The sequence below is a fragment of the Salminus brasiliensis genome, chromosome 19 (genome assembly GCF_030463535.1).
Source record: "Salminus brasiliensis chromosome 19, fSalBra1.hap2, whole genome shotgun sequence".
Classification (NCBI taxonomy): domain Eukaryota; kingdom Metazoa; phylum Chordata; class Actinopteri; order Characiformes; family Bryconidae; genus Salminus; species Salminus brasiliensis.
This window is the reverse complement of record NC_132896.1, coordinates 9,468,564-9,496,401: the sequence shown is the minus strand read 5'-3', so window position 1 is coordinate 9,496,401 and position 27,838 is coordinate 9,468,564. Positions and strand designations below refer to the sequence as shown.

General features: G+C 44.5%; 1 protein-coding gene across 1 annotated transcript in view; it reads left to right on the top strand.

The window, feature by feature from the left end:
- Positions 1 to 25,531, top strand: part of slit3 (slit homolog 3 (Drosophila)) — a 197,357-nt gene extending 171,826 nt beyond the window's left edge. Inside the window, exons 27-36 of the mRNA XM_072663035.1 lie at positions 2,177 to 2,274; positions 3,799 to 3,938; positions 7,521 to 7,614; positions 8,548 to 8,685; positions 10,460 to 10,703; positions 12,413 to 12,543; positions 22,345 to 22,499; positions 22,840 to 23,128; positions 23,261 to 23,466; positions 23,774 to 25,531. Coding sequence (XP_072519136.1) covers positions 2,177 to 2,274; positions 3,799 to 3,938; positions 7,521 to 7,614; positions 8,548 to 8,685; positions 10,460 to 10,703; positions 12,413 to 12,543; positions 22,345 to 22,499; positions 22,840 to 23,128; positions 23,261 to 23,466; positions 23,774 to 24,015 — 1,737 coding nt within the window. The 3' untranslated portion in view covers positions 24,016 to 25,531. The remainder of the gene's footprint in view (positions 1 to 2,176; positions 2,275 to 3,798; positions 3,939 to 7,520; positions 7,615 to 8,547; positions 8,686 to 10,459; positions 10,704 to 12,412; positions 12,544 to 22,344; positions 22,500 to 22,839; positions 23,129 to 23,260; positions 23,467 to 23,773) is intronic.
- Positions 25,532 to 27,838: the final 2,307 nt, after the last annotated feature.

Below are 27,838 nucleotides of genomic sequence, written 5' to 3'. Positions count from 1 at the left end.
GGCATGGTGTGAATAGGTTCATGTTTAGTTTTGCAACGTAAAGTAGATTAATGTATTTATTAGAAGGGGTGTCCACAAACATTTGGACATATGCTGTGTCAAGAGCAGGACCTTGACTGCACATTGTAAATCAGTTGCAGTGTTCAAAAGACTGTGGTTTCCATGGATGTGTTGCATATATTGCAAAGCACCGTGAATGCAGTACTGTAACCATATTATTGTGTTGAGTCCAGATCATGCAGCCCTAGTGTAAGTGTGTGTGTGTGTGTGTGTGTGTGTGTGTGTGTGTGTTCTGACTGCAGCACAGAATCATTAGGCTTTTGTTTGGTTATAGGCTTCCTGTCAGTGTTCCTCTGCAGTGGAACAGATAAGAGCTTAACCTCACGCCCTCTACAACACAAAACCAATGGCCCCTCTTTTAATTAAAATCTCTGCACTCAAGGTCAACCCAGGTGTGTGTGTGTCTAAGCATGTGTGTATGTGTGTGTGCCTCAGAGTCTCTTCTATTAGGTTTCGACAGCTTTCACTTGGTTAGCCCTTCTCTCCTTCCCTCTTACTTCCTCTGGGTCTGGATTAATTAAAAAGTGTGAGGAAAATAAAATGCTTAAGAGAGAGAACGAGAAAGAGTGCAATAGCTGTGGAGGGAAGTGGGGGAAAGGAAATGAGCGTAGCGGTGGCAGAAGTTTTTGTTTGAAATTGAAATGGGCAGACAGAAAGCGTGAGCTGCGGAGTGTTAAACGGATCTGGATCCATTACTCAGCCCCCATAAACACAATTTCCCCCCTGTTCTAGACCGGAATGTGGGACAGGGAAACACAAATCAAGCATTTGAGCAGACAAGGCTACTGTTTCACGCCTTCAGGAAGAGTATAACACAGTAAAACATGCTCTAGCTGCGCAGGGAAACTGTAGAAAATTAATCAGAGCAATGTAAAGGTCTGTGTGTCTGCATTCCTAACATTAAACACCCCTAAAGTCCCTTGGACCACTTTTAGAATTTTTTTTAAGAACTATTTGTGTGTGTGTGTGTGTGTGTGTGTGTGTGTGTGTGTGTACATAGTATATTGTGTTACAAAGCCAAACGTTCAAGCCAAGAACCTTTTAGCAGTGTATTGGTTTACTGGTACCAGCCTCCTCCTGCAGTGATTTTGCAGTGATTGAGTGTCTTAAATCAGGTTCTGTGTAGCAGTGGTTCTCAAAATGGTTCTGCAGATTGCCACGAGCTCGCAGTACATCTAGGGAGGTCCATAAGAACTGGTTTAAGACCTGCTATGGAGTACCAAAATGTTCTTTGCCTTAAAAACTGGTTTCTGTGCAATGCCGTCAAACAGATGCGCGTGCAAAAAGGGAGCAGAAAGCAACAGAGAGCTGCCCCAGCCGCAGAGAAGATGGATGGAAAATGTTTTATATTCCGAGGAGATTACATCCCTAAGCCAAAAATAGTAGAAGATGAAAAATGAAACAAACAGAAAAAATGAAAAACAAACAAACAAACAGACCCAACCCTGAAAAGGTATTACTGAGTCAACACGACTTGATTACCAGCGCAGAATCTACGTTGATCACAGCAGATGACTAACATTACAACCTACTGACCGCCTATGTTTCTGAAGCGCTTTTGCCCTTCTGGCTGCGAGCGCCCCCAGACTCTAAGGTTCATTAGAGAACCACATATAGCTGTTTCTCCATCATAGAAAAGAACTGTTTAACCCTTAACAAGCTTATGGACCGCAGATGGGCCAAAAGTGTTATTACAAACTTCTATTATTAAAGAATAGCCCCACCAGTCTGTACAGAAGTCCCTGTAGTTACTGAAAAATATGCCGTAGTGTGTAACAAGCCTTAAGGATTTAACCATACAGCTGTCATGAAGAAGAACCCCTAAAGAACCACTTTTTCTAAAGATGCAAGCTTAAAGGTATAAGCATGTGTAAAAAAAAAGCTTAGTTAATATACAGATAATGTACAGATACTGGGTATGTGTATATCTATAAAGTTCAGTTGTAAAGTCACTAAAGCATCCAGTTAAAATCCACTTAGTGTGACTCATTTTTAACTCATTTTAACTCAATTAACTCATTTTTGTTCTTGATTTGCAACATTGAAGGGTCAAAAATATAGTAAACAGAGTTAAAAACAACACACAGTAACGTAAGAATGTTTTTTGCTCTTTCAGGGCCGGAATTGCGAAATAGCCGCCAACCCCTGCCTCAGCCAGCCCTGCAGCAACGGAGCAACGTGCCACCTGACGCCTGGCCTGGAGGGCCACTTCAGGTACATGCTAGAACCATTGCACTGGTCTAAAAGCCTCTCCATTCTGGTGATCTTTAAGGTCTCAGACAATACTTCCTACTAAATGCATCAGTTTTTGATTAGATTTGCCAGCAATGCTTTATAAACCAGCAGCCAGAGATTTATTTTATGTCCTTGTAAATTTCCTGCCTTCAGATGCTCTCCGCCTCCTAAATCACCTTGTAACATTTAAACACATGCGGCTTTGCCCTTTACATTCGATTACGGAAGGGCCTCGGCCTCTGCCAGTCCAGACAAACAACAAATAAGCCTGCGTCAGGTTCCACTTGACATTACAAAAAAGCAATGAAACGGCCCTGGAGATCCAATTGGCTGAAGCGGGGTCAGAGTGTGTGTTTGTGGTATAGGTTGGTGTCACTGTTGGGGGGCAGGGGGCGGGGTAAGTATGATCTATGGGTTCTGATGCAGCCCGCTGCCCTTTGAGACAGAGACGTCTCCGAGAGCCATGGGAAGGGGCAGGGCGGGCGTGGGCGCTGGCGGGCGCCAGTGGGCGTGGGCGCTGGTTACCGGGTGAGATAAGTGTTACTGGTCTCTCCCAGAGAGTCGCCATGGAGACACTGCTTTATCCAACACTCCGCTTCCTTTGAAGCCTCGGCCACTGATGGCGCCAGGCCACAGTATAGACAGCAGCTAAAGCAGTTCAGCAGGAGGATATTTCACAGTAAGCCAGATCACTCAGGCCAAAGGTGAGGACTGGCCAATAGAAACACTCCTCTGTGCTCCTGCTGTTGGACACGCTTGACTTTTATCTGTATAATTAAGAAATCCTGCTTTGTGAAATATAAACCAGATGGAAGATATATAATAATAATAATGAAAAAATGTCACACCTTAATCTCTAGGCCTATTGGTCATGTATTAATCTTAAGACCTGTGATTTAGTGACTATACTATAAGTTATTTAAAATCAAGAACTTGCTCTTTTAGAGGTCTCTTTGTGCTTGCTTTTTTTACTCCTCTTCTGTCTGTACAGTAGTAGCGTGTGGATGGTGGCGGCAGATCGTGGTGTAGAGGCAATGCTTTAATATAGTGTATTGAATGGGTGGTATTTTGAGGGCTAAACATCGAGTGATGATAGTGTAGAGGGTCAGGGTGCTGGCTGCTGTGAGTGTCCATGCTGAAAAAGAACCCCCATTGCGGAGTACCATGAGACCCTCAAAACTCATAGCTTATTGAAACAAACAGATCAATTCTGTCCACAATGCAGACACTGAGCTTTCAGTCAGTACCACATGTGTGCTTGGAAACGGAGGAGGGTATCTTCTACTCTGTCGTGAATATGACTGAATAAGAGAGAAAGTGATTGTTATGATGTATTTAGTCTTGTTTACAAAGAAACTCACTTCTGGGTAAAAGCAACACAGAATCAAGCCTGTCGATATGAATGTAAATGTAATCCATTACATTGTTCCGTTTAAACAGTAGCCAATAGCATAACGTCACCAATAATAACAGTGGCGGCTGTCTGTGTCTCCGTCCTTCCAGCTGTGTGTGTCCCCCTGGCTTCGAGGGCCAGCGTTGTGAGGTGAATCCCAACGACTGTGAAGACAACGACTGTGAGAATAACTCCACCTGCGTGGACGGCATCAACAACTACACCTGCATCTGTCCCCCTAACTACAGAGGTATTGTCTAGACCACTTGGGTGCAGCAGTAGTAGTTTTTTTGATGGCCTGCAGTTATTAGGGCACAGTGTATAGCAATAACAGATCAGCTGCAGCTCTGGGCTTGAATCCCATTAACTCAGACCACTTTGTTCCAAAGGTGGAAGGTTCTTGTTAGCAATTGTAGTTGTACTGCAATGAAGCTGTAACTCTTGCTTTTAGCCATTGCCACAGTTGAGATGGCTTTAAAAAAACAGGGGAAACCAAAATTGCAAGAGGGCAAAGTCGTCTGAAACAAAACACTGACATTAGCCCTGATTCAGCAATTCTAGAGTACAGGCAATCTGGAGAAGGGCTGCCATTACTTTCATATTGAATAACAGGGGGGGGGGGGGGGGGGGGGGGGGTATAGAAGAGTATAGAAGAGAAGAGAGATGTGACTGTTTCGGTGAGCCCTGTTATTACTGTAGCAAGTCTAATTGCAGCTTCCCCTGGGAGCGGGTGCATAGTGTGTGTTCATGCGCGTGCATGTGTGTGTGTGTGTGTGTGTGTTTGCCCATTCTGGTACTAGCTTTGGCCTGGACTCCAAAGCTCTAGGCTTGCCCTCCACACAGCTGCTTGCTGGTCTGTGTCAAACTGAGCCGAAAGTCAGACGAAGAGGGGAAAGCCCAAAAGCATCCCGCCAATTAGGAGTGCTTTTAACCCTTTTGCAGACACCATCACATACTCTTTCCCTCCATGATCGAAAGACAACATTACGCAATGTGCAGTTATTTAATTCTCTGTTTATTACAATAAATAATATTTACATTCCATAAACATTGTGTAAACACCTAGCTTCAGTTTCGTTCCTGTGTTAAGAAATGACAAACAGCCAATTTGTGCTGGACTAGACATCCCACCTCTCCTGGAAGTCTCCCAAATATTGACAGAGCCTCTCTAAAAATAGTAGAAGATGAAAAATGAAACAAACAGAAAAAATGAAAAACAAACAAACAAACAGACCCAACCCTGAAAAGGTATTACTGAGTCAACATGACTTGATTACCAGCGCAGAATCTACGTTGATCACAGCAGATGACTAACATTACAACCTACTGACCGAAGAGAGAGCGAGACAGATTAAGAAAGGCACTTAATCCCTGACTACACTACAGTGTCTCCCTAAGTAGTCAAAATAATGACCATGTTGCTGACTGCACAGTATAGCTAGTATAGCCAGCATGGCCATGAACCAGTGTTACAGAAATAAAATCTAGGCTCAGAGTGGTCCAGCGGGGGATTGCTGGTTCGAATCCTGGGCAATGTTGAAAACCATCAGCAGCCGGAGCCTGAGAGAGCACAAAAAGGGGAGGTGGCTGGTTGCACATGTGTCGGAGGAGGCATGTGTCAGTCCTCGCCCTCCCAGTGTCTGGTGCATTATGTTTGATGGGGGAGAGTACTAATGTGTGAGTTGGGTAAATGATCTAAAACTGGGGAGAACAACATAAAAAAAAAACCAAAAGAAAACAAATATCTGCTTCATTTGCTAGTGACCAGCAGCACACCGAACTCCAAAGCACAACAGATGCTGTTTTTGCTGAGCTACGAGTGCCCAACAGTTGACATCAAATTACACCATTCTTTAATTTCTCTCCACAATAACTGCAGTTCAGAACATAGTGTAAGTTTGGGGGAATAAAAGAAAGTGTGCCAGAAAAGGATAGAAAAAAGGGCAGCTGCTTGAAAAGCATATTGTGGGTTTTCATACTCATGTTTTCCTCAGGGAGGGGGGGTTATGGTTTAAAGTGAATGTGACGTATCGCTGTAGCTTCTGGTGATCTGTCATGCGGTGCAGTAATGACCTGTCCAGCTCTGCTGGGCTGGCATGACTAAAGCAGGCTTAGAATAGGTACAGCCATACTGTGATCCAGTGTTCAGGACCTGCTCTTTAGATGGGGGCACAAAGGTTTGATATGAGCCCCAGGCCTTATTCTGAACACAGTAACCCAGAGCAGGGCACTCTCTCCACTCTCTTGTGAGCAGATATGACACTGAGGGAAAGGGCCAAGCTCTTGTCTCTTTCCCTTGTAAGCCAGAAGTAATATTTAGTTTTTATCTCAAATGTAGTTGATCAGCAAACACATGCTGGTGTACAATTTTAGCTTCTTTAGTTTTGCCCTGGAGCTGCTCGGCTAACATTGCTAAGTCATTTTGGGAGTATATCTTGGCTGGTTGACTTCAAGGGGATAAAAAATGAGTGGAATTGCTTTTTGGGGATGAACCACCGCCTTAGGTTTCTTTCAGCTTCCCAACCAACATCTACATTTGATTAAAAACCCACTGCCCCAGAACTTACACTTCACCAGGCTGCAGGCGCAGATGCTGAGGTGTGCAGAGAAAATGGCAGCAGCCTGCAGAGGGCTGTTGACGCCCGGCTGCCTTCAGTCCAAAGACATCCAGCCAAACCCCTACAGCTGCTGCGCTGCCGGGCCCAGCGTGGTCTCTGGCAGTGGGAGGGATTTGAGGAAGCTGAACCTGGCAACCTCACTCAAGGCCTGGAGAGACTGCATCTGCTCCTGCATGTCTGAGTGGCACTATTGTACTGTGGAGTACGGTGCACTCGAACAGTATGGCATGAGGGCCTTCAGATAGGAAGTGCTGGAACAGAGGGCTTAGTGTATGCTCGTATGTGAGTGTGTATGTGGCAGGGGGCCGAAAATGTCCAGCAGCAGGTGGAGAGGGACATAGACTGTATTGAAGCCCCTAGATGGCAATGATTTAGAGCTCTCAGATGGATCCTGCAGAGCTGTGTGGGCCAGTTCTGTCTTTGCCAGCACAGAGACAGACATGTGTTTTCGCTTGACACTGGACAAGGACAACACCCCCTCTAAACCCCCCCAGATGTAAACACCAGCAAACAATGTAAGGAGTGAAAACGTCAGAGGACCTCAGAGGGATTGTCAAACGCTGGCTGTGTTCCATCAAAGCTGCTAGACTGGGTTTTACACAGTGCCACACTTCAGCTTTTCTCTTGTAAAATAAATCATTTTATTATGTGACAGTGATGAAATATGTATGCACACTATATGGACAAAAGTATTGGGACACATCTTCTAAACATTGAATACGGGTCTTTTTCTTTCAGACCATAGCCACATATATACAACACCAAGCACCTAACCTTTACAGACATTAGTGCAAGAATGGGTGGTTCTAAAGAGCTCACTGAATTCCAGCGTGGTACTGGAATAGGATGCCACTGTTGCAACAACAAATCAGAAATTTCTCCCCTCCTATATATTCCACAATCACCTAAGAGTGGTAACATTGAAAAGTGGAAGTATTTAGCAGCCACAGAAACTCATGGACCCATGGAGTGTCAGACCACGTAAAGTTACAGAGCGGGGTCACGGCCGAGTGCACAGTCTGTAAAAGTTGCCAACTCTCTGCTGACTCAATAAGTTCCAAACCCCAGCAAATAGGGACCAACTCCATATTAATGCTTATTTATGTGTAATGTGTAAGTGTCCCAATACTTTTGCACTATTTTAAAAGCACTTATCAGGCATGTTTGACAGTCTGTGTGTATGTTTGTGTGTGTGTGTTTGGTGTGCGTGTTAGGAGACCTGTGTGAGGAGGTAGTGGATCCCTGTCTCCCTGGTTTTGACCCCTGCCAGCATGACTCCAAGTGTGTGCCCCTAGGCAGGGGCTACAGGTGAGTGTGTTAACTGCAGAGAGGCCTCCTGTGACCTCTGTGTGAAAAGTCAGGGTTCAGATGAGAGGCATGCACAAGCATTTCCAGACACACACCACATACATTCCGTCACTTTAGTAAAAAAAAAAAAAAAAGTAGCTGCGTTTTTTACACCAGATGCTGTTTATACTTTGTGAAGCTTATGATGACATATGATGAATGGACCAAAAAATGAAGTTGTGAGAAACAAACTTCTGAAGTTAAGGACATTTTTCCTATAAAGTTGCCTTTACAACAATTGTGTGATATAAGGTTTCCTTGCAAATGCGACAGCAGTAAGAGTGTAAGGATTTCAATCCAGAGTATCCCAGACTTCATTTATGACCCTTCTGTGTCTTCTAAAGGGTTTCATTTTTTGGTCCATTCATCATACGTCATCATAAGCTTCACAAAGTATAAACAGCATCTGGTGTAAAAAACGCAGCTACTTTTTTTTTTTTTTTTTTACTAAAGTGACGGAATGTATGTGGTGTGTCTGGAAATGCTTGTGCATGCATATATATATATATATATATATATATATATATATACTATGTATAGATATTGTATAGAATTGTACAGAATTGAATCTTTAATCTTGACATCTTGGGCCTGCGGACCCCTCTGACTTCAGGCTCCTAGAATTCATTAAAAGCGAATCATTTGAGCATGGTTAAGCCCTGTGTGCATGTTTTCGAGGTGGACCTTGGACTTTACACTCCTTGGACTTTACACTCAGTATTTCATGTTGTAGTCATGCACTGTGCTCCACTTCACTGATGCTACATTTTCATCACAGAAAACCAAATCGCTTCCCTCACCACCACCTGCTGCCCACTTTGGGGACATGTCTCTAAAACATTAGCAATTGAAAGTGAAATTTGATCCATTTGTGTGTGTGTGTGTGTTCTGTAGGTGTGAGTGTTTGCCAGGCTATGTGGGCCAGCACTGTGAGCAGGATTATAACGACTGCCTGGAGAACAAGTGCCAGCATGGGGCAGAGTGTGTGGACGCCATTAACGGTTACACCTGTGTGTGTAAGGATGGGTTTAGGTAAGGCAATCACACACACACACCCTGGAGCTGATCTCAGTTTCCAGCTGTTCTTCTTTTACACCTTTTGAAAATGCTAGCTGTCCTTTGCACTGTGGACCAATCGGTCCGGTAGACTACATTACATTACTACATTACATGTGGGCCTCTGATCTTCATTTGAACGTTATTGGGAGGAGATACAAATAATAATAACAATAAAATGATTATTATTATTTTATAAAAATGCGATTTTCTTGTAAGGAGAAGAGAAGAACACCCCCACATTTATCACTTTTTAAAATACCTAAAATTAGATCCAGGTGCAGCATCGTCAGCTGCAGACACTTAGAGGTTAGATATGAGATGTGCTGTGCCAGTGAAACTGCTTCAGAAACTGCCTGTTGAGGATAAGCATTACTCCATTCATAGAGTCAGCTCACTCAGACATACACACACACACACACACACAAACTCACACACACAACAGCTAACAGAGGCAAACATACACACCAGGTTTCTGAGCTACAGATGGTGCTTTATTATACGGCACAGGGCTGTCTGTGCTGAGGCAAATAGCAGATGAATCTCCATGTGGCTAATTATAATGCTATAAGTGTGGGCCTGCCCTGTGGATCTGAGTGAGTGAGTGTGTGTGTGTATGTATGTTTGTGTGCGTGTGTATATGCGTGCATATGTGTGTTTGCTGCAATCGGTGCCAGTGAGCAGCAGGATGGCACAACACATCAGCTTCGAAGAGGCTTGATCTCCTGTGTGTGTGTGTGTGTGTATGTGTGTGTATGTATGTGGAGCGATTGCTGCAGCAGCCAGATGAACAATAGCTCTCTCTGCAGCGCTCAGCTCCTCACCCAGCCGCGGCTGCTAATTAAGTGTTAGTGGCTTGAGCTCTGCATTAATTTGGCTTCCCACCCACTCTGGCACTCTATCAGTGTGTAACACCATTTTCATCTTAGTAACAACAAAAAAGAGTCGTGTTCATCTACGAGAGAAATTACAGCGAAGAGGGAGAGATCTGAATCAGAGGCCTGGAGAAAATGCCGCTTTGATGTTGGAAGCGCTCAGCCGTTGAAAAACACTCACTTAGCAATCTGACCAAAAGCCCAGTTTAACCCTTTGAAGTGTGGAGCTATTACAGTAATTGAACTGTACTGTTTAAAAATAACTGCATAATTGCATCATTATTTGCAGTGTTAGTTTTGCATTCCATTTACATTCTGCCTCAACAGGTTGGGCTCTGTGCTTAACAGGGGCCAAAGGCCACATTCATACGGCTACATGACACTTGCATAAGACCTTTCATAACCACTGACATAGGCATACATAAATGTATTATAGTTAATTTCAACAGCCGTCTGTTGTTATTACACTTTCTGAAACTGACTAAGGTGGCCTTTATCATAAGTGACACTTGTTAAAGTAGCCTTTATAAATGCTTATGTTGGTTTATGACAGCTGCCATACAAGGCTTGTGTAAATGTCATGTAGCCTTAGAAATGATGCCCTTCAGTAAAGCGTTATGCAACATTTTTCCCTTCATTTCATTGACAAAAACCCTTCATTTCATTGAGAAACAGCAACAGCATAAAATAATATAAGAAGTGTGCACAATAATAAAAGTATGCATGATAAGTTTTCATCATATTCAAATTAGAATAAAATTCCCCACTTATGAACTCAAATGTGATACTGGTTTATTTATTTATTTTATGAGTTTTTTTTTTATCATTTATGAAGTCAAATAATCTCTCTCTGTCTCTTTGTCTGTCTCTCTCAGTGGGCTCTTTTGCGAGAACCCTCCTCCCATGATCCTGCTGCAGAAGACAAGTCCGTGTGACCAGTCCGACTGTCAGAACGGAGCGGAGTGTGTGTTAGTGGAGGGTGAGCCGGTGTGCCGCTGTCTACCCGGCTTCTTTGGCAACAAGTGCCAGAAAATGCACACCGTGCACTTCCTAGGCAAGGATGCATTCATACAGCTCCCCAGGACGAAGATCTTATCTTCCACTCATATTTCCCTCCAGGTATGGGACCCACCTCCACGCACACCTTACAGCGCCTATTATCACACACATCTGAGGACGCCTTTTACACCGAAGGTTCTGTTTACATTAAAGGGCCTTCTTGTTCAGATCCGGTTCACATTTGTGCTTGAACACAGCTTATATCTGTGAACCACTACCTGGAGGTTACATATTGCATATGTGTATGATATAGGACCATATATGAAAGTGGCGTGAATCTAGTTTGAAAATGTATTGGATTCCCATTTAGGATTTGTACCACTGTAACCCAGCAATGTGAACGCACCTTAATTTAGGTGAAGTAGTGTATCCCCTCCTCCCCCCTCCTATTTCAACTTACCGTAGGCTTGCTAATTAGCAGAATGTTTAACTATGTGGTGCAGAAGAACTCCTGGTCTTGAAAGACGAGACACTGCCATATATTTACCACATAAGCAGGGTAAGGTCAGTCACCAGCACATGTCTCAAACACACAGTCTGAGCCCACAGCCTTCTAAATTGTCTTGCAGACAGTTAATGACAAACATCCCACAGCAAGAACAATCTACAACATCCTCCTCCTCCTCCCCATCCCTTATAAACACACTAATGTGGGCAGCCATCTCTGCCAGATCTGCTTTCTGATGGGTACTGGCAAACAAGACAAGCCCAACCCTCTCCATAAACCTTGCTCGGATCTCACCTAGAGTGGCCACAGAAAGCGATCTCCTTTCCCAACATCTGTTCCCAGCCTTTCATCGGCTGAAGCCCTCAATCCTGCCCCGCTGACATTATTAGAATGTCACCCTTTGTCCACTGGCATGAATAATGCCTCCCCGGAGGATATGTATTATGGTAATGGAAGTTGAGCCAGGTCTGTTATCGGCCGCAATCAGAAGCGCCCGCGTCACGGCTGGATCGCATCTCCTCTACAAATGAGCCGCTCTCCGACAGGGCAGCCTAATGTTAATTAAAGGAGGAGGAGTTAAAAATAGCCTGTGTATTCTTTATCTCCCAGCAGAGGTGACAGCCAGTGACTTTCAGTTTTACAGGAGAGGCAGGAGCATCTGCAGGTGGAGAAGGGGTTAGTGAGTCAAGACACAACAAGAAACCTCAGTTTCGATGTCTGGTAAAATAATAAAAACACAAATTTGGTGGCATTTAAAAATCCAGGTCCAGTAATAATTAAACCACATTCCTCAAAAGAACATGCTGCTGTTTGTAGACGAAAGGGAAAATGTATGGGGAGCTCATGGCTTGAGCTCTGCAGTCATGTGGCAAAGTGACCAAATGATGCTTTTCGGTCATATGTTTTTTTTCTTTCCTTGCTTGTGAAATGTCTCTTAGTTGAAATTCAGTGCTAGCGCTTGTCTGGCATGTGGTCACGCTAGCTGCTCATATGGCTCCAGGCTACTGGGCGAGAGTGAAAGGGCTCTGCTGGGGCTCATTTGATGTAGAGTGGGGCTCCACACTTCATAAACCCCGTTTGACTCTCTCTCTCTTTCTCTCTCTCTCTTTCTCTCTCGCTCTCTAGCCATGTGTGATTTGAGTAGTAGTAGCAGCCTCAGGTTGTTTGCAGGTGTCCTGTTTGATATGATTGACTGAGCGCTGGATTTTAGGAGCTGAGCCCTGCGGACTTTCTCCACATCAGCGTCATTTCAATTGGAAGCTCACTGCTCTCTCTCTCTCTCTCTCTCTCTCTCTCTCTCTCTCTTTTTCTATATATTTAGGTATCTACTGATAAGGACAACGGAATGCTTCTGTATAAGGAGGATCATGACCCTCTGGCAATTGAGCTCTATCAAGGCCACATCCGGCTAATGTACGACATTGCCAAGTACCCTCCTACCACCGTTTACAGGTAAGAACACAATGGATTCACACACAGGTACCATTCAAAATTTGGAGTCCCTGTGTTTAGAAGTTCTGCTAAATCGTCCTGAAGGTCAAACAGACAGTCTTTATTCCCCTATCAATCCTGCAACAGTTCTCTCTGATAGTTTTCTTGGTCTCCAAGACCTCAAGTAAACCGCCACTATTTTTAGTTAACTGACATTTCTTAATTGCAGCGCATGGCGCTCGTTTCATTTTTTCCCCACTCTACAATTGTACACAATAAAAAAGAGACACTAATCTTGCTGCAAATGTTAAAATAATATTTATGCTATGTTCAGACTGCCAGCCCAAATTTAATTTTCAGCATATCTAGATTCAGATTCTTTTTTGGTAGTCTGGACATCAAAATAACACATATAATCCAAATTTTTACTATTCGGATCCAAACCACATTTGGAGGTGGTTTGAAATGCGATCACAATCGGATTTGTCTGGACACTCTGCCGCTCAAATCAGATTTTAGAGTCTATTTTTAAGTCACTCAGAACGCGCCAGCGCGACCTCCACGTCATTACCACAGTAACCCATGCAGACAGGTCTGTGATGTCCTGACACGCAAATCTGGTCTGATCAATTACAAACAACAGTGCAGACGATCATCTCACCAGGTCTGATTTGAGAAACAACTCTGCTTGCAGTCTGCACACGGCCATAGTCTTTATGTCTTTTGGGGATCAGTTGATCTTCTACTCAGTTCGCTATTCAGTAGAGCAGCGATGTGTTGTGCGTGTAAATGAGGAGTAAAACAGGCGTTCAGTAGTGTATGCTGAGGTAGACCTGTCTATTGTTGTAAACAGCATCTCGTTCGTAAACAAGTGTGCAGTGCAGTAATGAGCACAGCAGCTGGAGTTCAGGTGGAGAGAACAGTACACAGCTTATGTAAAGAGAGGGAGTTCCAGTTTAACAACTAAATAATTATATTTATCATTAAAACTATTTATGTTTTATGTTCTTAAAATACTTGAAATATGAGGTTAAAAATGGCAAAACTGGAGATACAAGATTTTGTTCCAGCAGCGACCATCTATGTAGTCAGCAGTTATTACAGATTTGCGCTGAAACTAAACATATACATTCCACTGCCGAGTATTTCATTACATCAAACACAAACACACTCATTAATCTGTCCTTAAGTGGGCTCAAAGAAAGCAGACCCTACCACACACATCCAGACTCTTTTAGAGAACTGCTCCAGGCCAAACACATGCGGCTGCTACCTTTGCCCTCTGTCCCAGCAAAGCCTAATCTCTAAAGCCAGGGTTTACATGACCTCCTTCTAACCCTCATCAAGTCCCTCTCTCTCTCTCTCTCTCTCTCTCTCTCTTAAACACACCCCTATACACACACACACATACATATACACAGCTCTCATGCATACACTGCAGTCTGAGCGTCTGTGCCTCATCCACTGTGACTGCTCTCCTCAATGGAGCCTCACAAATAAGCTCTTAATGTCGGCTAGGCTTTTACAGCTACCTGTGGGCCCTTTTTTTAAGCTCTTGGAATTGTTCCCAATGATTTACAGACCCAGTTCAGCTCCACTGAAGTCCTAATGCTCATTAGTATGGATTGGAGCACTGTTTCAATGTATCTACACCAATAGAACAACAGTCTTCACTGCAGTTTCATTCATTAACCCTGCCGGTCCCCCATGCTTTGAAATGCCTTTTTAACATTTTGTGGAATGGCCCCAAATCCCACCTCACATTTTTCTTGTGCTTTATTTTTCCCTGAGCTCCACTTATGATGTGTTGTGTGGGTTTATGTACCAGTTCATTTGTGAATAACTATATTCCAATAAACAGGCTGTTAGACAGGCCTTGACAAAATTATTAGGACACCTGCTCATTAAGAATTTCCCCTAAAATCAAAGATATTAAAAAAGTGTCTTTATCCTGCTTTTGTTGGAGTAACTGTCTTTACCCAGACAGAAGGCTTTCTGTTAGATTTTGAAGCATTGCTGTGAGAATTTGGTGGCTTGCATCGACAAGAGTATTAGTGAGGTCAGGATGTTGGATGACCTCACCCTTATCCCCAACTCATGCCAAAAGTATTGGATGGAGCACCATCATTCCAGAGAGCACAGATCCACAGCTCCACAGCTTAATCCTGGTGGGCTTTACATCTCTCTAGCCCATTCCTGTTCGCAGCAGTAGGTGCATCTTACAGTAGCTGAATGCATTTATTAGAATGGGTGTCCACAAACATTTGGACCTATAGCGTATATGTATTTGTAAATGACCTCTGTTGTATTTGGCTATGTTACATTTACAGCAGATGCTCTTACACAGAGCAACTCACAAAAGTGCTGCTAGTTTGCATCGACTAAGATCCAGAAAATACCTCTAAGCTTAGATACTACTAAATATTTTTTATAAATCTGTCTTTAGATTTGAACAGTACATATTATATTAAGCCTTTTTTAGTCTTACCATGGGCCCTTTAAATCGTTCTCACTTGTAGCTCATTGGAGAGACTTTCCCATTTAAAAATATGATCAAATATCATTGCTACATTTTCTGCATACAGTCATCTTCCATGGTTTATAAAGCATTCATTAATGGAGAAGACATTGGTAGCACAGAATTGGACCTGCTGATTGATTTTACATTTCATTCATTTGTGTAATTATGTCTTGATATTAAAATAATTATGCCGTATGAATTGAATGTATAGCACAATGACAAGATGTCTCAGTTAATAACAGCAATGTTCTGGTGGATATCACTTTTTTTCCTGTGTGATTTACAACCCCTCCTGCCTCTATTTAATGCTCTGCTACACTTTCATACTGTGATTGTCAACCTTGAGAAAGAATAGTCAGTTTGAAAAATGAGTGAGCTAAATTCTTGCTCTAAAGACTTGGATAAACTGAGGTTGGCCAAAATGGGACAACCTAGGGTGATGCAGAAGTGCTGTATAAATATGTAGGTGCCCAAAAGCAACAGAAGCATTACTGCTACTGTAGTCATTTTCCTTCATGATGTCCGGACAGGTCATTGGAAAGATGCTAAAGGAGAATTTAAAGGTGATCGATCATGGGGCGTCCTGACAGGAAGAATGCCTTAACCTCCTTCATTTTCACACAGCACCTTACTGGACTGGCAGTTGTGACTGTTTCCTGGATAATAGCAGGCTGCAGAAGAGAGCTGGTTTGAGCCAGGCTCTCAGGCCCTGCCCAACAGATAGCTTATTATTGATCCAGACCGTATCTCTCTCTCTCCCTCTCTTAACTTCTGCCACTGGCTGGGGCCCAATCGATCGCTCTGTCGGGCGTGTCACAGCATGTAAAAATAACATTTCATCCAGGTTTCTTGCCTCTGTGCAGTATAATGGCCTAATGTGTACAAAAGATTAGATTCTTCCAAGGTTACTACTGGCACAAGGCTATGCAATTATGTTGTTACTGTGCGTTCAAATGTGCGCTCGTACATCATTGCAGCCCAACACATCTACACGGCTTAGCAATGTGCAGGATGTGCTGTATACAGTACAAAGTCAGTTTCCAGGCACTACATTCATTTTCCAGTCCAGGTAGGGTAACAAAGCTGCAAGCCTGTTTAAAATGCATTGTTTTTGTGATGTCACAACATCCAACACGTTTACATGCACTCATGTGTTCAGCCTACAGCAGTCTAGCCCTGCCCATTTCTGCCTAGGTGTTATAAGTGTTTCAGCCTGGAGTGCCTTCCAGAACAAGGCTTAACCAATCAATAAATATTAGGCTTAAAGGCACAGTAACGGATATTGTCTGTTTAATTCAAAGCAATAATAGAGGTCATGTAAATGGTCATGTACAAATAAATCATGACTGATTTGCTACAAAAAAACATATAAACAGCATAAGTAAACCTCAGGGAAGAAATCAAATATAAGCAAAATGTAGGATATTGATACAAAACAAAAAAAAGCAAAAAGAAAGAAATATAAATATTATGAAGCACATACTGAATGTAGCTGCGTCTAATCTTTTGACTGGCTCATGTGTAGGCAGTCTGCTGCTGAATCTTTTCTCCCAGGCTTCCTTGTGAAACCTGATGAACTCTCCTCTGTTTCTGAGGACAGTCTGTATGTGTCCCGGATGCTGATTTGTGCAGCTCCAGTCGGGATGCGTCATGGCTGCCTTATTTTGCATGCTCACCCTCTCATTAGGCCCTTTTTTCCGCCGGTGACGTAGCGCTTTCTGTGGCTTTGGCATGCCTGAAGGCCATTGTCTTTGGGCCTGTGGGGAGATAGCGCTGGGGTGAACGAGAGGGGACGAGGGGGGCAGCTCTCTCCAGCTGAGAGGCAGAATTGCCTCTGTCCGCCTTCATTAGGCTGATATGAGCCACAGCGCCCGCCCCAGCCAGGCCAGAGCGTTCCTGAGGTCTCCGTGTCGTGGTTAGTGCCAACGGCGTGCAACCAGAGCTGACAAGGCCCATCCAGGGCCTGCTGCTCAATTTGTAACCCCGTCCCGCCCAGGAACGCTCGGCCACGGTTGAGCGCTGCGGGCTCTCAGATGGAGAGCGTGTCTGCGGCGGGAGCATTCCAAAGCTCCGGTTCAGCGGCTCTCCGTGGGCGATCGGCTTCAAATGCGGGACGAGGTCATAAAGTGCCGGTGGAGCGAGGATCAGAGGAGAGAGCAGGGCCTGCTCCTGTTCCTGGCTGTCTGCAGGGGTAGCAGCGAGGGACCAGCCAAAAATTCTTAATTTGTTCAATTTTCTCCTCGCATGTAGTCCCTCTGCCAAGACGTCTATGGTGTCCAGACTTTGCTTCAGAGCTACAAGGCTAGTGTAGCTCAAAGGGAATGGAAAGTTGTGGCCAACAGGTTAGCATTACATGCCTAAATCATCACACACTTGCCTCAAACCTTGTTGAGTTGTTCTTTAATCTTAAATAGACTTGCTTATATAGTTGGCTTGTTACCTACATTAGCCTCGTAACTCCAGCTTCTCCTAAAAAATCTAACTTAGGACACTAACTCTGTCCTGGCTTATCGACAACATTTGGGGTAAGAGCAAGATTGTGGAAACTTGATTATGGCTGTTTTTACTGAGCTAGAGCGGCTGAAGAAGAACCTGCTGGTTCCTGAGCCAGAAGAGAACAGGCAGACTGGTGGAAGTGCGGTTTTGCGAGAATTTGGGGCTATGAGAAAGCATGATGAGGAAAGTATGGAGGAGGGAATGAGGGAGGTCTGCAGCGAGAATGCGAGTGAGGAAAGACAGATCAGACCCCGGAGAGAATGATGGAGAGTTGGCGGAGGGTGAAGGACACTTATCTTCACAGAGTGATCTTGGCAGATAGGGGAATGGAGTGAGGCGATATGTACGCTGAGGAGTAGAAGAGAAGGGACAGACCAAGCTCTTAACTAGCAGCAAAGGATCATTAGCATTAGATGAATGCCCGGTTCCACGCTGCCTGCTAATGCTCTGCCCTTTTCCAAATGCCACGCTAATCTCTCTATTAGTTTAAGGGGCCATGTAGGCAGTCCTTAAGCAGAGAGCGGTGGTTTTGTGGAAACATCATAGGAAATGGAAGAATGCTAGGATGCTAGAACTGCAGCCCTTTCTACCCCTTTCCACCCACGCAGCATGGACTCAACTTCCTGCACCACGCCTAACCCAACCAAAAAAGTGGCCAGTGTTTGTTATGTCAACTGGACCCGCGGCTGGGGTGATGGGGGGTCAGGGCGTGTTTTTATCGACTGTTTTTGTTAATTCGCCCGGGATTAGCGCTTGAGGATTCAGGCCTGAGGAAACATTGCAGCCTTTCAGAGGCACAGCCAAGAGAAGCTGAGCAAGTCTTGTACAGCAGAAGTGAGCAGGGATGGGCTGCTGGAGGTTTCAGTAGAGCTGGAGCTGGAGCTTCAATTTTTGGGCTGGGAGTGAGGCCAGGATGGAGGTCTTGGAGCTGTGTGTTGGGCTTTGGACCGGAGGACTTGGGACTGGAACTCAAAGCCTATTGCTGGTTATAGAGCAGGGGTGCCCGGCACTGGTCCTGGTGATCTATGTCTTAATAGTACTTAATGGCCTTTTTGCCTAAAAATGTGTCAGATTCCCGCTTGATTAGGTAATTTTTGAATAGAATTGATTTTAACATTCAAAAACTGATGCAGTTGAATCAGACATCTCAAAGCTGTGCTGTTGCTCTTCCATACACTCCTACCTGACAGGATCTCAGTGCTCAGCTCTTTTGGACCTTTGTGGATGCAGAACTACGATGTTACCAAAAGGTCAGTGGAAAGCACAGTCATGTTAGAGCCATCCACTCAGTAGAAACAAGACTGTTGATAGCACATCATATCTGGAAAACCCTAGCCATTGGCCATTTCCTTCTTAGGGGAAAGGATGTCTATTGGAATTAGTCTCCCTGTGGCACAGAATCGCTTCCGCTCGGTCCGTCCTCATTCACTAAACCAGCTTGAAGCGTAGTGCTCCACTTCCAAAGAGGAGTAATTGAGCTTACAGCTGCAATCTATAACTGCATCGACTGTCTGTGTAACATCAACTTCAGCCGGTCTGGTGAGACCCTTCTGTAAGCAAATGATAGTGCCGAGTAATTGAATTCGGAAAACGTAAATATGTCTACAGGTTCAGTGATTTTAGATAACTTTCCGAGATGAAGGCTCCGGTAATTGTGCCTAACTTTCTGTATGTGTTGTTTATAATGCGGTTTCGCAGAGAGGGAAAAACAGGGTATTTTATTTTCAGCTGACAGGAAATTGACTTCCCTCCCCACTCCAGAGAGACTGGGAGAAAGTGAGAGACACACTAGGCCGCTGAAATCTTTGACGGCTTTGTGTTTGTTTTTATGGAGGCCGGTAATGGGGCGCTTGAAGCTAATACTCAGGCTAGGCACACATCAAAGACACACCACCCTGCCTCCCCCTCTGCCTCCCCCCTCCAAAAATATTATGACCTCTGGAAAATTTCTGCCTGTCTGAATGCAGACAAAAGGCCAATATTGGTCAACACTGCCACTCCTGAGAGGGGCCTGGGTGACAGACTTGGTATCTGCTGCCCCCAAGTGGTGTTGTGCTTTAAAAAAAAAAAAAACAGGAGGCTTAAAGCCTATTGTCAGCAATTCTCACCGTGTACAACAGCCTTGATGCACTGAGAGGATTAGGGTCGGATTAAGTGGTTTCCATAATATACAATATACATTCCATAATACTCAAAATCTCCTTCTTCCTCTCTGTAAAGCGCTCTTTTCCTTTCCGCTCAGCTAGTGTACGGGACCTCAGGCAGCTTTCCTTTAATGAAAGACGGCTGTCAAAGGCAAAGACGTCGGAACGAATGTCATTAAACTGTAATAAAGCCAGGCGTCCACGGTGGTATTTGTGTATGGAATGGACGAGCGGGAGACTTTTTGGGGGGTCTCGCAAGCAGACCGTTGTGCTGCTTCCAAGGAACATGTTTTGAAAAGCCGGAATTGAATGATGAGGGTGTAATGCAAACCACTCATGCGTCTGCATTGAGCCTATATTGAGCCAAGACCTCAGTAAAAGGCTTGGCCTAGAGCTGGGCCCTGTGTCCGAGGACACTGATCTATGTCTGCACCTATCGCCTCAGCACTTCTGCAATGGAAAAGCCAGGGCAGCGCCAGCTCAAATACGAGCGCCGCAGCCACCACAAGGCCACAGCAGGCCGGTTTCAATGCTGGCCTGTTTGCTTTATGGATCTGATTGGTTTTGCTCAGCCTTGTGTTTTGCCTGTGTGGGATGTCTGTGGCCAGTTGTTGGTTAAGAAGGATATAGAACAGGACCATCTTTGGCCAGGACTGGTGAGCTACGGGAAGCCCAGGCCTTATTCCAGAGTTCGCACTTCATTAGTTTGAGGCGTTAATTCGATGTTTGAGCAACCTGACCTGCGGCGCGTTTAGCGCGAGTGTCAGATTCTCACGGCGGAGAGAGAGATGGCTTTAGACACGTTATGCCAGCGTGCTGTTCTTGGACGTGCTCTCCAACGTTCTTAGTGAGAGGAGAAATTGGCAGAAGGGTGCAGAGCAAAGAGAAGAAGAGCTTGTTTTGGGTAGAGGAGAACAGCAAGCCATAACACTCCACTACCCACAATCTCTCTCTCTCTCTCTCTCTCTCTCTAACATACTCCCTCCCTCAATTTCTTTCTTTCTCACTCGCTCTCTCACTCTCTCTCTCTCTCTGCCAAACCACTGTCTCTAGCTGTCTGTAGCTCTTGCTGCCTTCCCTCCAGGAATAACTCCTCCAGAAGAGTACGTGGGTCTCTAAAGCCAAACATGACCTGCTTTCTCAGGCTCTGATGGCAGTTCATGTGGGGTTCACGTTGGGTCACGACCTCGTATGCTACAATATCACCTTCACAGTATCACAAAACACAATTACGCAGCAGTAACCGGGGCCAGGCCAGCTGCTTGTTCTTAATGTAGCAGTGTGGGAAAGTGGAGCACATATAAAAGCCTCCTTTTGGAACTCCAGGGTGCAAGTGCAGTGCATGGGCCCAGCCAAAGCCAACCAGCTGAGCCGGCAGGAGCTCACTATCATGCTACATACATATGTTTTGTGGGCACTCATCACTCTGTGATGGTTTAACCTGAGCCGGCAAAAAGGAATAGCTCTCCTGAGTTCATCCACACATCAAGCCAAGCAGCAACACCTCACCTTCACATCCTCAGCCTCCACAAGGCTCAGTGTGTGGTTGTGTGCATGTGAGAGAGAAAGCGTTTCCACTCACCACGAGTGAGAGCCAGTTCTCAGCCAAAACAAGCTCCTCTCACCCTGTTCTTCCCATCGGGGCCAAACCAGAGCTTGTAAAAACTACACCTGGCAGAGGGTTTCATACGCTACGTTTTTGTATGTTGTCGGAAGAAGGGCTCAGTAGACTTTTCCATGCTCCGTTTTTTACAAATGTGTTGTTTTGTAGCAACAGCCACGAGCTTGGACCAGAAGGAATGAGTTGTGTATTTCTGTGTGGTGTAATTGAACTATCCTTACCAGGGTGGCTATAGTAATTCAGGCACTGGTTAGGGGTTCTTTAAAGGTTAATAATTCTTAAATGGGATGTGTAAGGTGTCTTATTCCATTAGCAGGTTACTTAGTTCATGATGAAATCATGCTTGAATCAAAAGTAATAAAAAGAATAAGAGAACGAACTGTGGTGCAGTACCAACATATGACCACAAGGTGTCCCTCATGCTGATCAGCACACAATGAGCAGTGATATTCATCCATTGTCCATAACATTAAAACCACCTGCCTAATACTGTGTAGGTCCCCCTCATGCCACCAAAACAGCTCTGAAGGTGTCCTGTGGTATATGGCCCTAAGACGATCCAGATACCAAGTCCTATCAGCATCAGTGAGCCTTGGGCTACTACGTCATATAAAGAGAACACCCCACAACACCTGCTTAAAGCTTTATGGATGCTGTGACTTAGTGGTCTAGTCATCATAATGTGGTTCTTCTCAAAGTGGCTCAGATTCTTATATTTTACCAGTTTTTCTTCAAGGACTGACTGTTCACTTGCTGCCTAATATGTAGACCCCACCTTTCACAGTTGCTGCTGAAGGTGTAGCCATGTAATCAATATTCTTCATTTTACCCATCATGTTATGGCTGATCAGTATATAATAATACTCGATTTAAATGATTTTAATCCTGATTTTAAAGTTTTAAGCCTGAGATTTGTGTAGCGCATGGACATTGATTGGTGAAACTGTTAGATGCAAATGACAGCTGGCATGTTTTAGAATCTTAATCAAACCCTGTCCTTTCTTTGTGTGTGTGTGTGTGTGTGTGGGTGTTGTGTTTAGTGTGGAGTCAGTGAACGATGGATTCTTCCACACGGTGGAGTTACTAATCCAGAATCAGACACTCAGTCTGGTGGTGGATAAAGGAGCCCCCAAAAGTCTGGGAAAGCTGCCCCGGCCGCCCACAGTGGAGACCAACACCAGGCTGTATATTGGAGGTCAGATTCAATTACACACACATTCAAACACATCCCATATTAATGTCTAAAACTCACTAATTGTAAAGGTGTTTAACTTAAACTGACGGTTCACTCTAAACACCATAGCTACACCATCTCACACTTACCTTACCTTACTTACTTATGACTTATTGTTATTTATAGACATGGACTAACGTGCTCTGTGTAGATTGAAACAGTAGCAGTGATGTCTGTATTTTTGTCCAGTTGACTTCCCTCCACAGTCTCTAGTTTATCTGACCAGGGTAGCACTTTATTTTCTACTAAAAAAAAAGCATGTACTTTTATATTAACCGTCTGTATGATTTGTTGGTTTCAGGCGTTCCCTCTGAGCTCAGCTCAACAGGCCCACGTTCTGGAGCTGACCGCCAGTCACAGTCCTTTAACGGCTGCATTCATAATGTGCGGATCAATGGGGAGCTACAGGAGCTGGGCAGTGGGCTGGACAGCGGAAAGGCCATCCTGCCTGGTTGCCATTCCTGCAGCGTGTGTGCTCAGGGTGCATGCAGGCAGAGGGATGATGTGGGAGTGACCTGCGAATGTCCGTCAGGCAGCAGTGGCCCACTGTGTGACCAGCAGAGCACCCGCAACCCCTGCCAGGGCAGCAGGTACTGAGGCCATGAACACACACCCTCTCTCTTAACATATTTTACACAAAGCTGTTCAGAGCTGTTCTATTTTCTTTATGGAAACTGACAACACTGACACAAGTCTCTCTCTCTCTCCCTCTCTTTATGTAGGTGTGTGCACGGCCTGTGTGTGGCTAAAGGCTCATCCTACAGCTGCAAGTGTGCACAAGGTTACTCGGGCCAGTACTGTGAGAGAAGGGAGGAGCCGTTGGCCTGCAGGGGTCAGCACTGTGTGCATGGAGAGTGCAGAGTGGACGAGACTGGAGAGGCGGCATGCCACTGCCAGCCTGGCTACACTGGGCCTACCTGCGACACAGGTGAGATACCCTTCATCTCAAATCAGATTTCCCATGGTTTCTCTGTTGGGCAGATCATCTCTCCAGTTTTACATGAAAAGCAATGAGACGTGGCCTACGTCACCCAGTTTACAGAGGAATTCCGGCCCCAGATTTGATTATCTAGACTGTAGTTTAGTAAACAGGTAAAGGCTAAATCTAAGAGAGCCCATTTCTATCCAGCCCATTTAGTTGATTTCCCTGCTCAAACACATCTGCGTCAAATCATCTGTTGGACCGCGCTTAGTGGATGTTTATGGTTCTCCTCTGTCTCCTCTCATCCTCCCAGAGCTGACCTGTCATGGGGAGATGGTCCGGGAGCTGCTGAAGCGTCACATAGGCCAAAAGACATGCACGTCCACCAGCAAGGTGCCCAGGATGGAGTGCCCACGCGTCTGCCACCTGGGCCTGTGCTGCACCCCCACCAAGAGCCGCAGACGGAAAGTCAGCTTCAAGTGCTCAGACGGATCCTCCTTCTCCGAAGAGCTGGAGACGACCTTGGAGTGCGGCTGTTCAGAATGTCCCTCATAATGCACCCCACCCCCACCAGGACCCCCAACCCCAGCCAGGAGGAGCCAGAGGGAAAAAAAGAAAATATATTGTAAAATAAATAAAAGCAAATAGAACTTATTTTTATTAAGGGATTTTGTTTTCTAAAGAGGAAGAGACTGTTTTTATGATGTTGCAGATATGTGTGATATGAAAAGTTATTTTGTATCAGTGAACAAAAATCACACACACACACACAGCCGATTAACATTCCTGAAAATATATGAAATTTTATATATATGTGTGTAAATCTATATAAATGTACAACCTAACCTAAGGATTAATTTGGTTTGTGTATTGCATGTCTGTGTGAGTGTGAGAGGGGGGAGTTTTTTCGGGACACTTTAAGAGTTGAAATGTGCCCATACTGCCAGTCGGAAGAGCATGCGATGAGGAACCTCGAACGCGAAGAGGATCTCAATAAAGCTGTGCTCTGCTGGTTGCTGGTGAAACAGGAACTTTTTTGTTACCAGTGCCTCTTAACCAGTATGCCTTGTTATGGACTCCATAGGGCTCATCTGCAGAGATAATGGAACTGTGGGCTAATGGGATTGGAACTTTTTTCTCTCCAGAGCTCTGAACTGGTCTTCATTTTTGTGCTTCAGTTCCTTTCGGTTGTGTTTTTTTTTTTGTTTGTTTGTTTGTTTACATTTTTCCCATCGGAGAAAGAGAGGAAACGTCAGAGATCAGTAGAATTCCTAGAAGGATGGCTCTGGATCACTGGCCAGACTTCAGTATATCAGAGTTCAATGTATTTCCTTGTATTTCTCACATGACTGCATGGAAGTATGTGTGTGGCTGAATGTGAACTCTTACTCTGTGGTCAAGCAGCGGCCAGTCCTGCTATCTGCTCTGCCTTACCCGGTATGGTTGCTCCAAACAGGTCTTATCATAGCAGTACAGGCCAGCCAAGCAGACCACAGTGACAGCTCTGATGGAAAGCTCTCCATATTGACGCAGTATTACGTCATAACCGTCCCTTACTAATATATTAAACACGAATATGTTACGCCCATTACTACTGTATTTTGTATCATATACCCATTGTTTTTTTGTTTTTTTGTTTTTTGTTTTTCCACAAAAAAATCAAAGTCTTATAAATGTCCGTCTCAAATTTCCCACAGGAAAGGTTTAAAGGATCAGCATAACCTGTATGCTCGACTTCTGCTCACCCAGGAATAAGAGATCAGGGCTGGTTTTCCCAAAAACATCTTAGTACCAATATCATTCTCAAATGGTCGAGCGAGCATCATACTGTACACTCTCTCTATCAGTTAAGATGATCTTAACACTAAGCTGCTTTTGAGAACCTGGGCCCGGGTCAGTTAAGAACTCCTAAGTCCACTCACTGCCAGTGTACGACCCAAATGATAATGGAGCTGATTTAAGATACATTATATTAACACTTGTAAAGATAAAGATGGTGGAACTAATAGAAGGTCGAGTGATGAATAACTTACTATGAATGTTGAATTAAAAACTTTTAATTTTAATGAAACCTATGATTTCTGCTTTTTGGTGTCGCAGTTACTGTATTGAGGTTCAAGAGAAGCTCTGAGTATCGGTTGAACGTCTTACTCAGTTATCATAGTTATCATTTTACGGGCTAATATTCAGAACCATGAAACCAATATTCAAGGTACGCTATATGTCCAAATGTTTGTGGACACCCTTTCTAATGAATGCATTCAGCTACTTTAGGTTGCACCCATTGCTGCCACAGACGTGCAAATGCACACACACACACAGCTTGTCTTGTTCCTGTCTAGAGACGTATCACCAATAGAATAGGACTCTCTGGAGCAGATAAATATGTCCCTATTGGCACCATGCCTAATGCCAAGCGTGGGCTAGAGGGGTATAAAGCCCCCCAGCATTGTGCTGTGGAGTAGTGGAACTACTGTGTTCTCTGTAATGATGATGGTTTTCCAGCCAATTCTTTTGGGATGAGACGGGGTGGTGGTCATCCAACATCCTGACCTCAGTAACACTCTATGGTGCAATCAAATCTTCACAGCAATGTTATTCCAACATAAGCCGAATTATTTCTTAAATACCATTAATTGTGGGGCAGATGTCCCAATACGTCTGTCCATATCATGTTGTTCTGACCTAAAACAAACTGTTATTTTTTATTATTAGTTATTTTTTTCTTCTAGATTTTTCACCTCATAAAGAACTCAGAGGGCATGTGTAGGTTCACTGGTGGGTTTGGATCGTAAATTAAATGCCTGTATTTGTGTTGTAGACGCTGAGACTTCTGGTTCCCATCAACAGCACTGTGAAGGCAATTTGAGTAGATAGTTTTCTTCACCATGCACCATTTCACATCAAACCACTCCAAATGACTGTTTACATCTCAGCGATTGCACAGTGGCATTGAGGCATGACCCACATACAGGCCCTTGCAGTTTAAGGAGTTATTAAAGTACAAAAGCAACAAGATGTGTTGTAGAAGCGTTGGACGGTTTGGGGAGGCCCTTGTTTATCTACATTTTGTGAACATTAAAGTAAAAACAGGACCTCTTGTAAAAGTCCCACCCCCACCCCTTCTTCCCACTCAATATTATTATGTGAAATAATGTAAAATGTCTATGATCAATATTTTAATTCCATTTTCATTTTGAGATTTACACACCAGGTTGACTACAAGGTTGAACACAAATTTACTACAAGCACTACATTTCCCATAATGCCCCAGGGTCCTTCCAAAAAAGTCTTTTAAAGAAAGTCAGACATCCAACAGACAAGGTAAAGAAAGCTCACAGCTATATATTTTGGTTATAGCCACTTCTCAAATAACCTAACAAAGATACAAAGTAGACCACTAAAGCAAAGGCATTCATTTAACTGGCACATCTATAAGGGGTCGGCACAACAACCAGCCCTTACAGCCTACTGCTTTAGGATGTATCGGTTGATGTGCTTACTACTTAAGAAAGTGTCGGGTGGTGTGCTGGATGCTTTAGGAAAGTGTCGGGTGGTGTGCTGGATGCTTTAAGAAAGTGTCGGGTGGTGTGCTGGATGCTTTAAGAAAGTGTCGGGTGGTGTGCTGGATGCTTTAAGAAAGTGTCGGGTAGTGTGCTGGATGCTTTAGGAAAGTGTCGGGTGGTGTGCTGGATGCTTTAAGAAAGTGTCGGGTGGTGTGCTGGATGCTTTAAGAAAGTGCCGGGTGGTGTGCTGAATGCTTTAAGAATGTGCCGGGTGGTGTGCTGGATGCTTTAAGAATGTGCCGGGTGGTGTGCTGGATGCTTTAGGAAAGTGTCGGGTGGTGTGCTGGATGCTTTAAGAAAGTGTCGGGTGGTGTGCTGGATGCTTTAAGAAAGTGCCGGGTGGTGTGCTGGATGCTTTAAGAAAGTGCCGGGTGGTGTGCTGAATGCTTTAAGAATGTGCCGGGTGGTGTGCTGGATGCTTTAAGAATGTGCCGGGTGGTGTGCTGGATGCTTTAGGAAAGTGTCGGGTGGTGTGCTGGATGCTTTAGGAAAGTGTCGGGTGGTGTGCTTGATGCTTTAAGAAAGTGCCGGGTGGTGTGCTGGATGCTTTAAGAATGTGCCGGGTGGTGTGCTGGATGCTTTAAGAATGTGCCGGGTGGTGTGCTGGATGCTTTGAGAAAGTGTCGGGTGGTGTGCTGGATGCTTTAGGATGTGTCTGTTGGTGCACTGGCTGTTCTAGGATGTGCCGGGTGATGTGCCGGCTGCTGTAATATGTGCTGGCTTGTGTGCTTTAGGGTATGCCAGTTGGTGTGCTGGCTACTTTAAGATGTGCCGGGCTGTGTGCCAGCTGCTTTAAGATGTGCCAGTTGCTG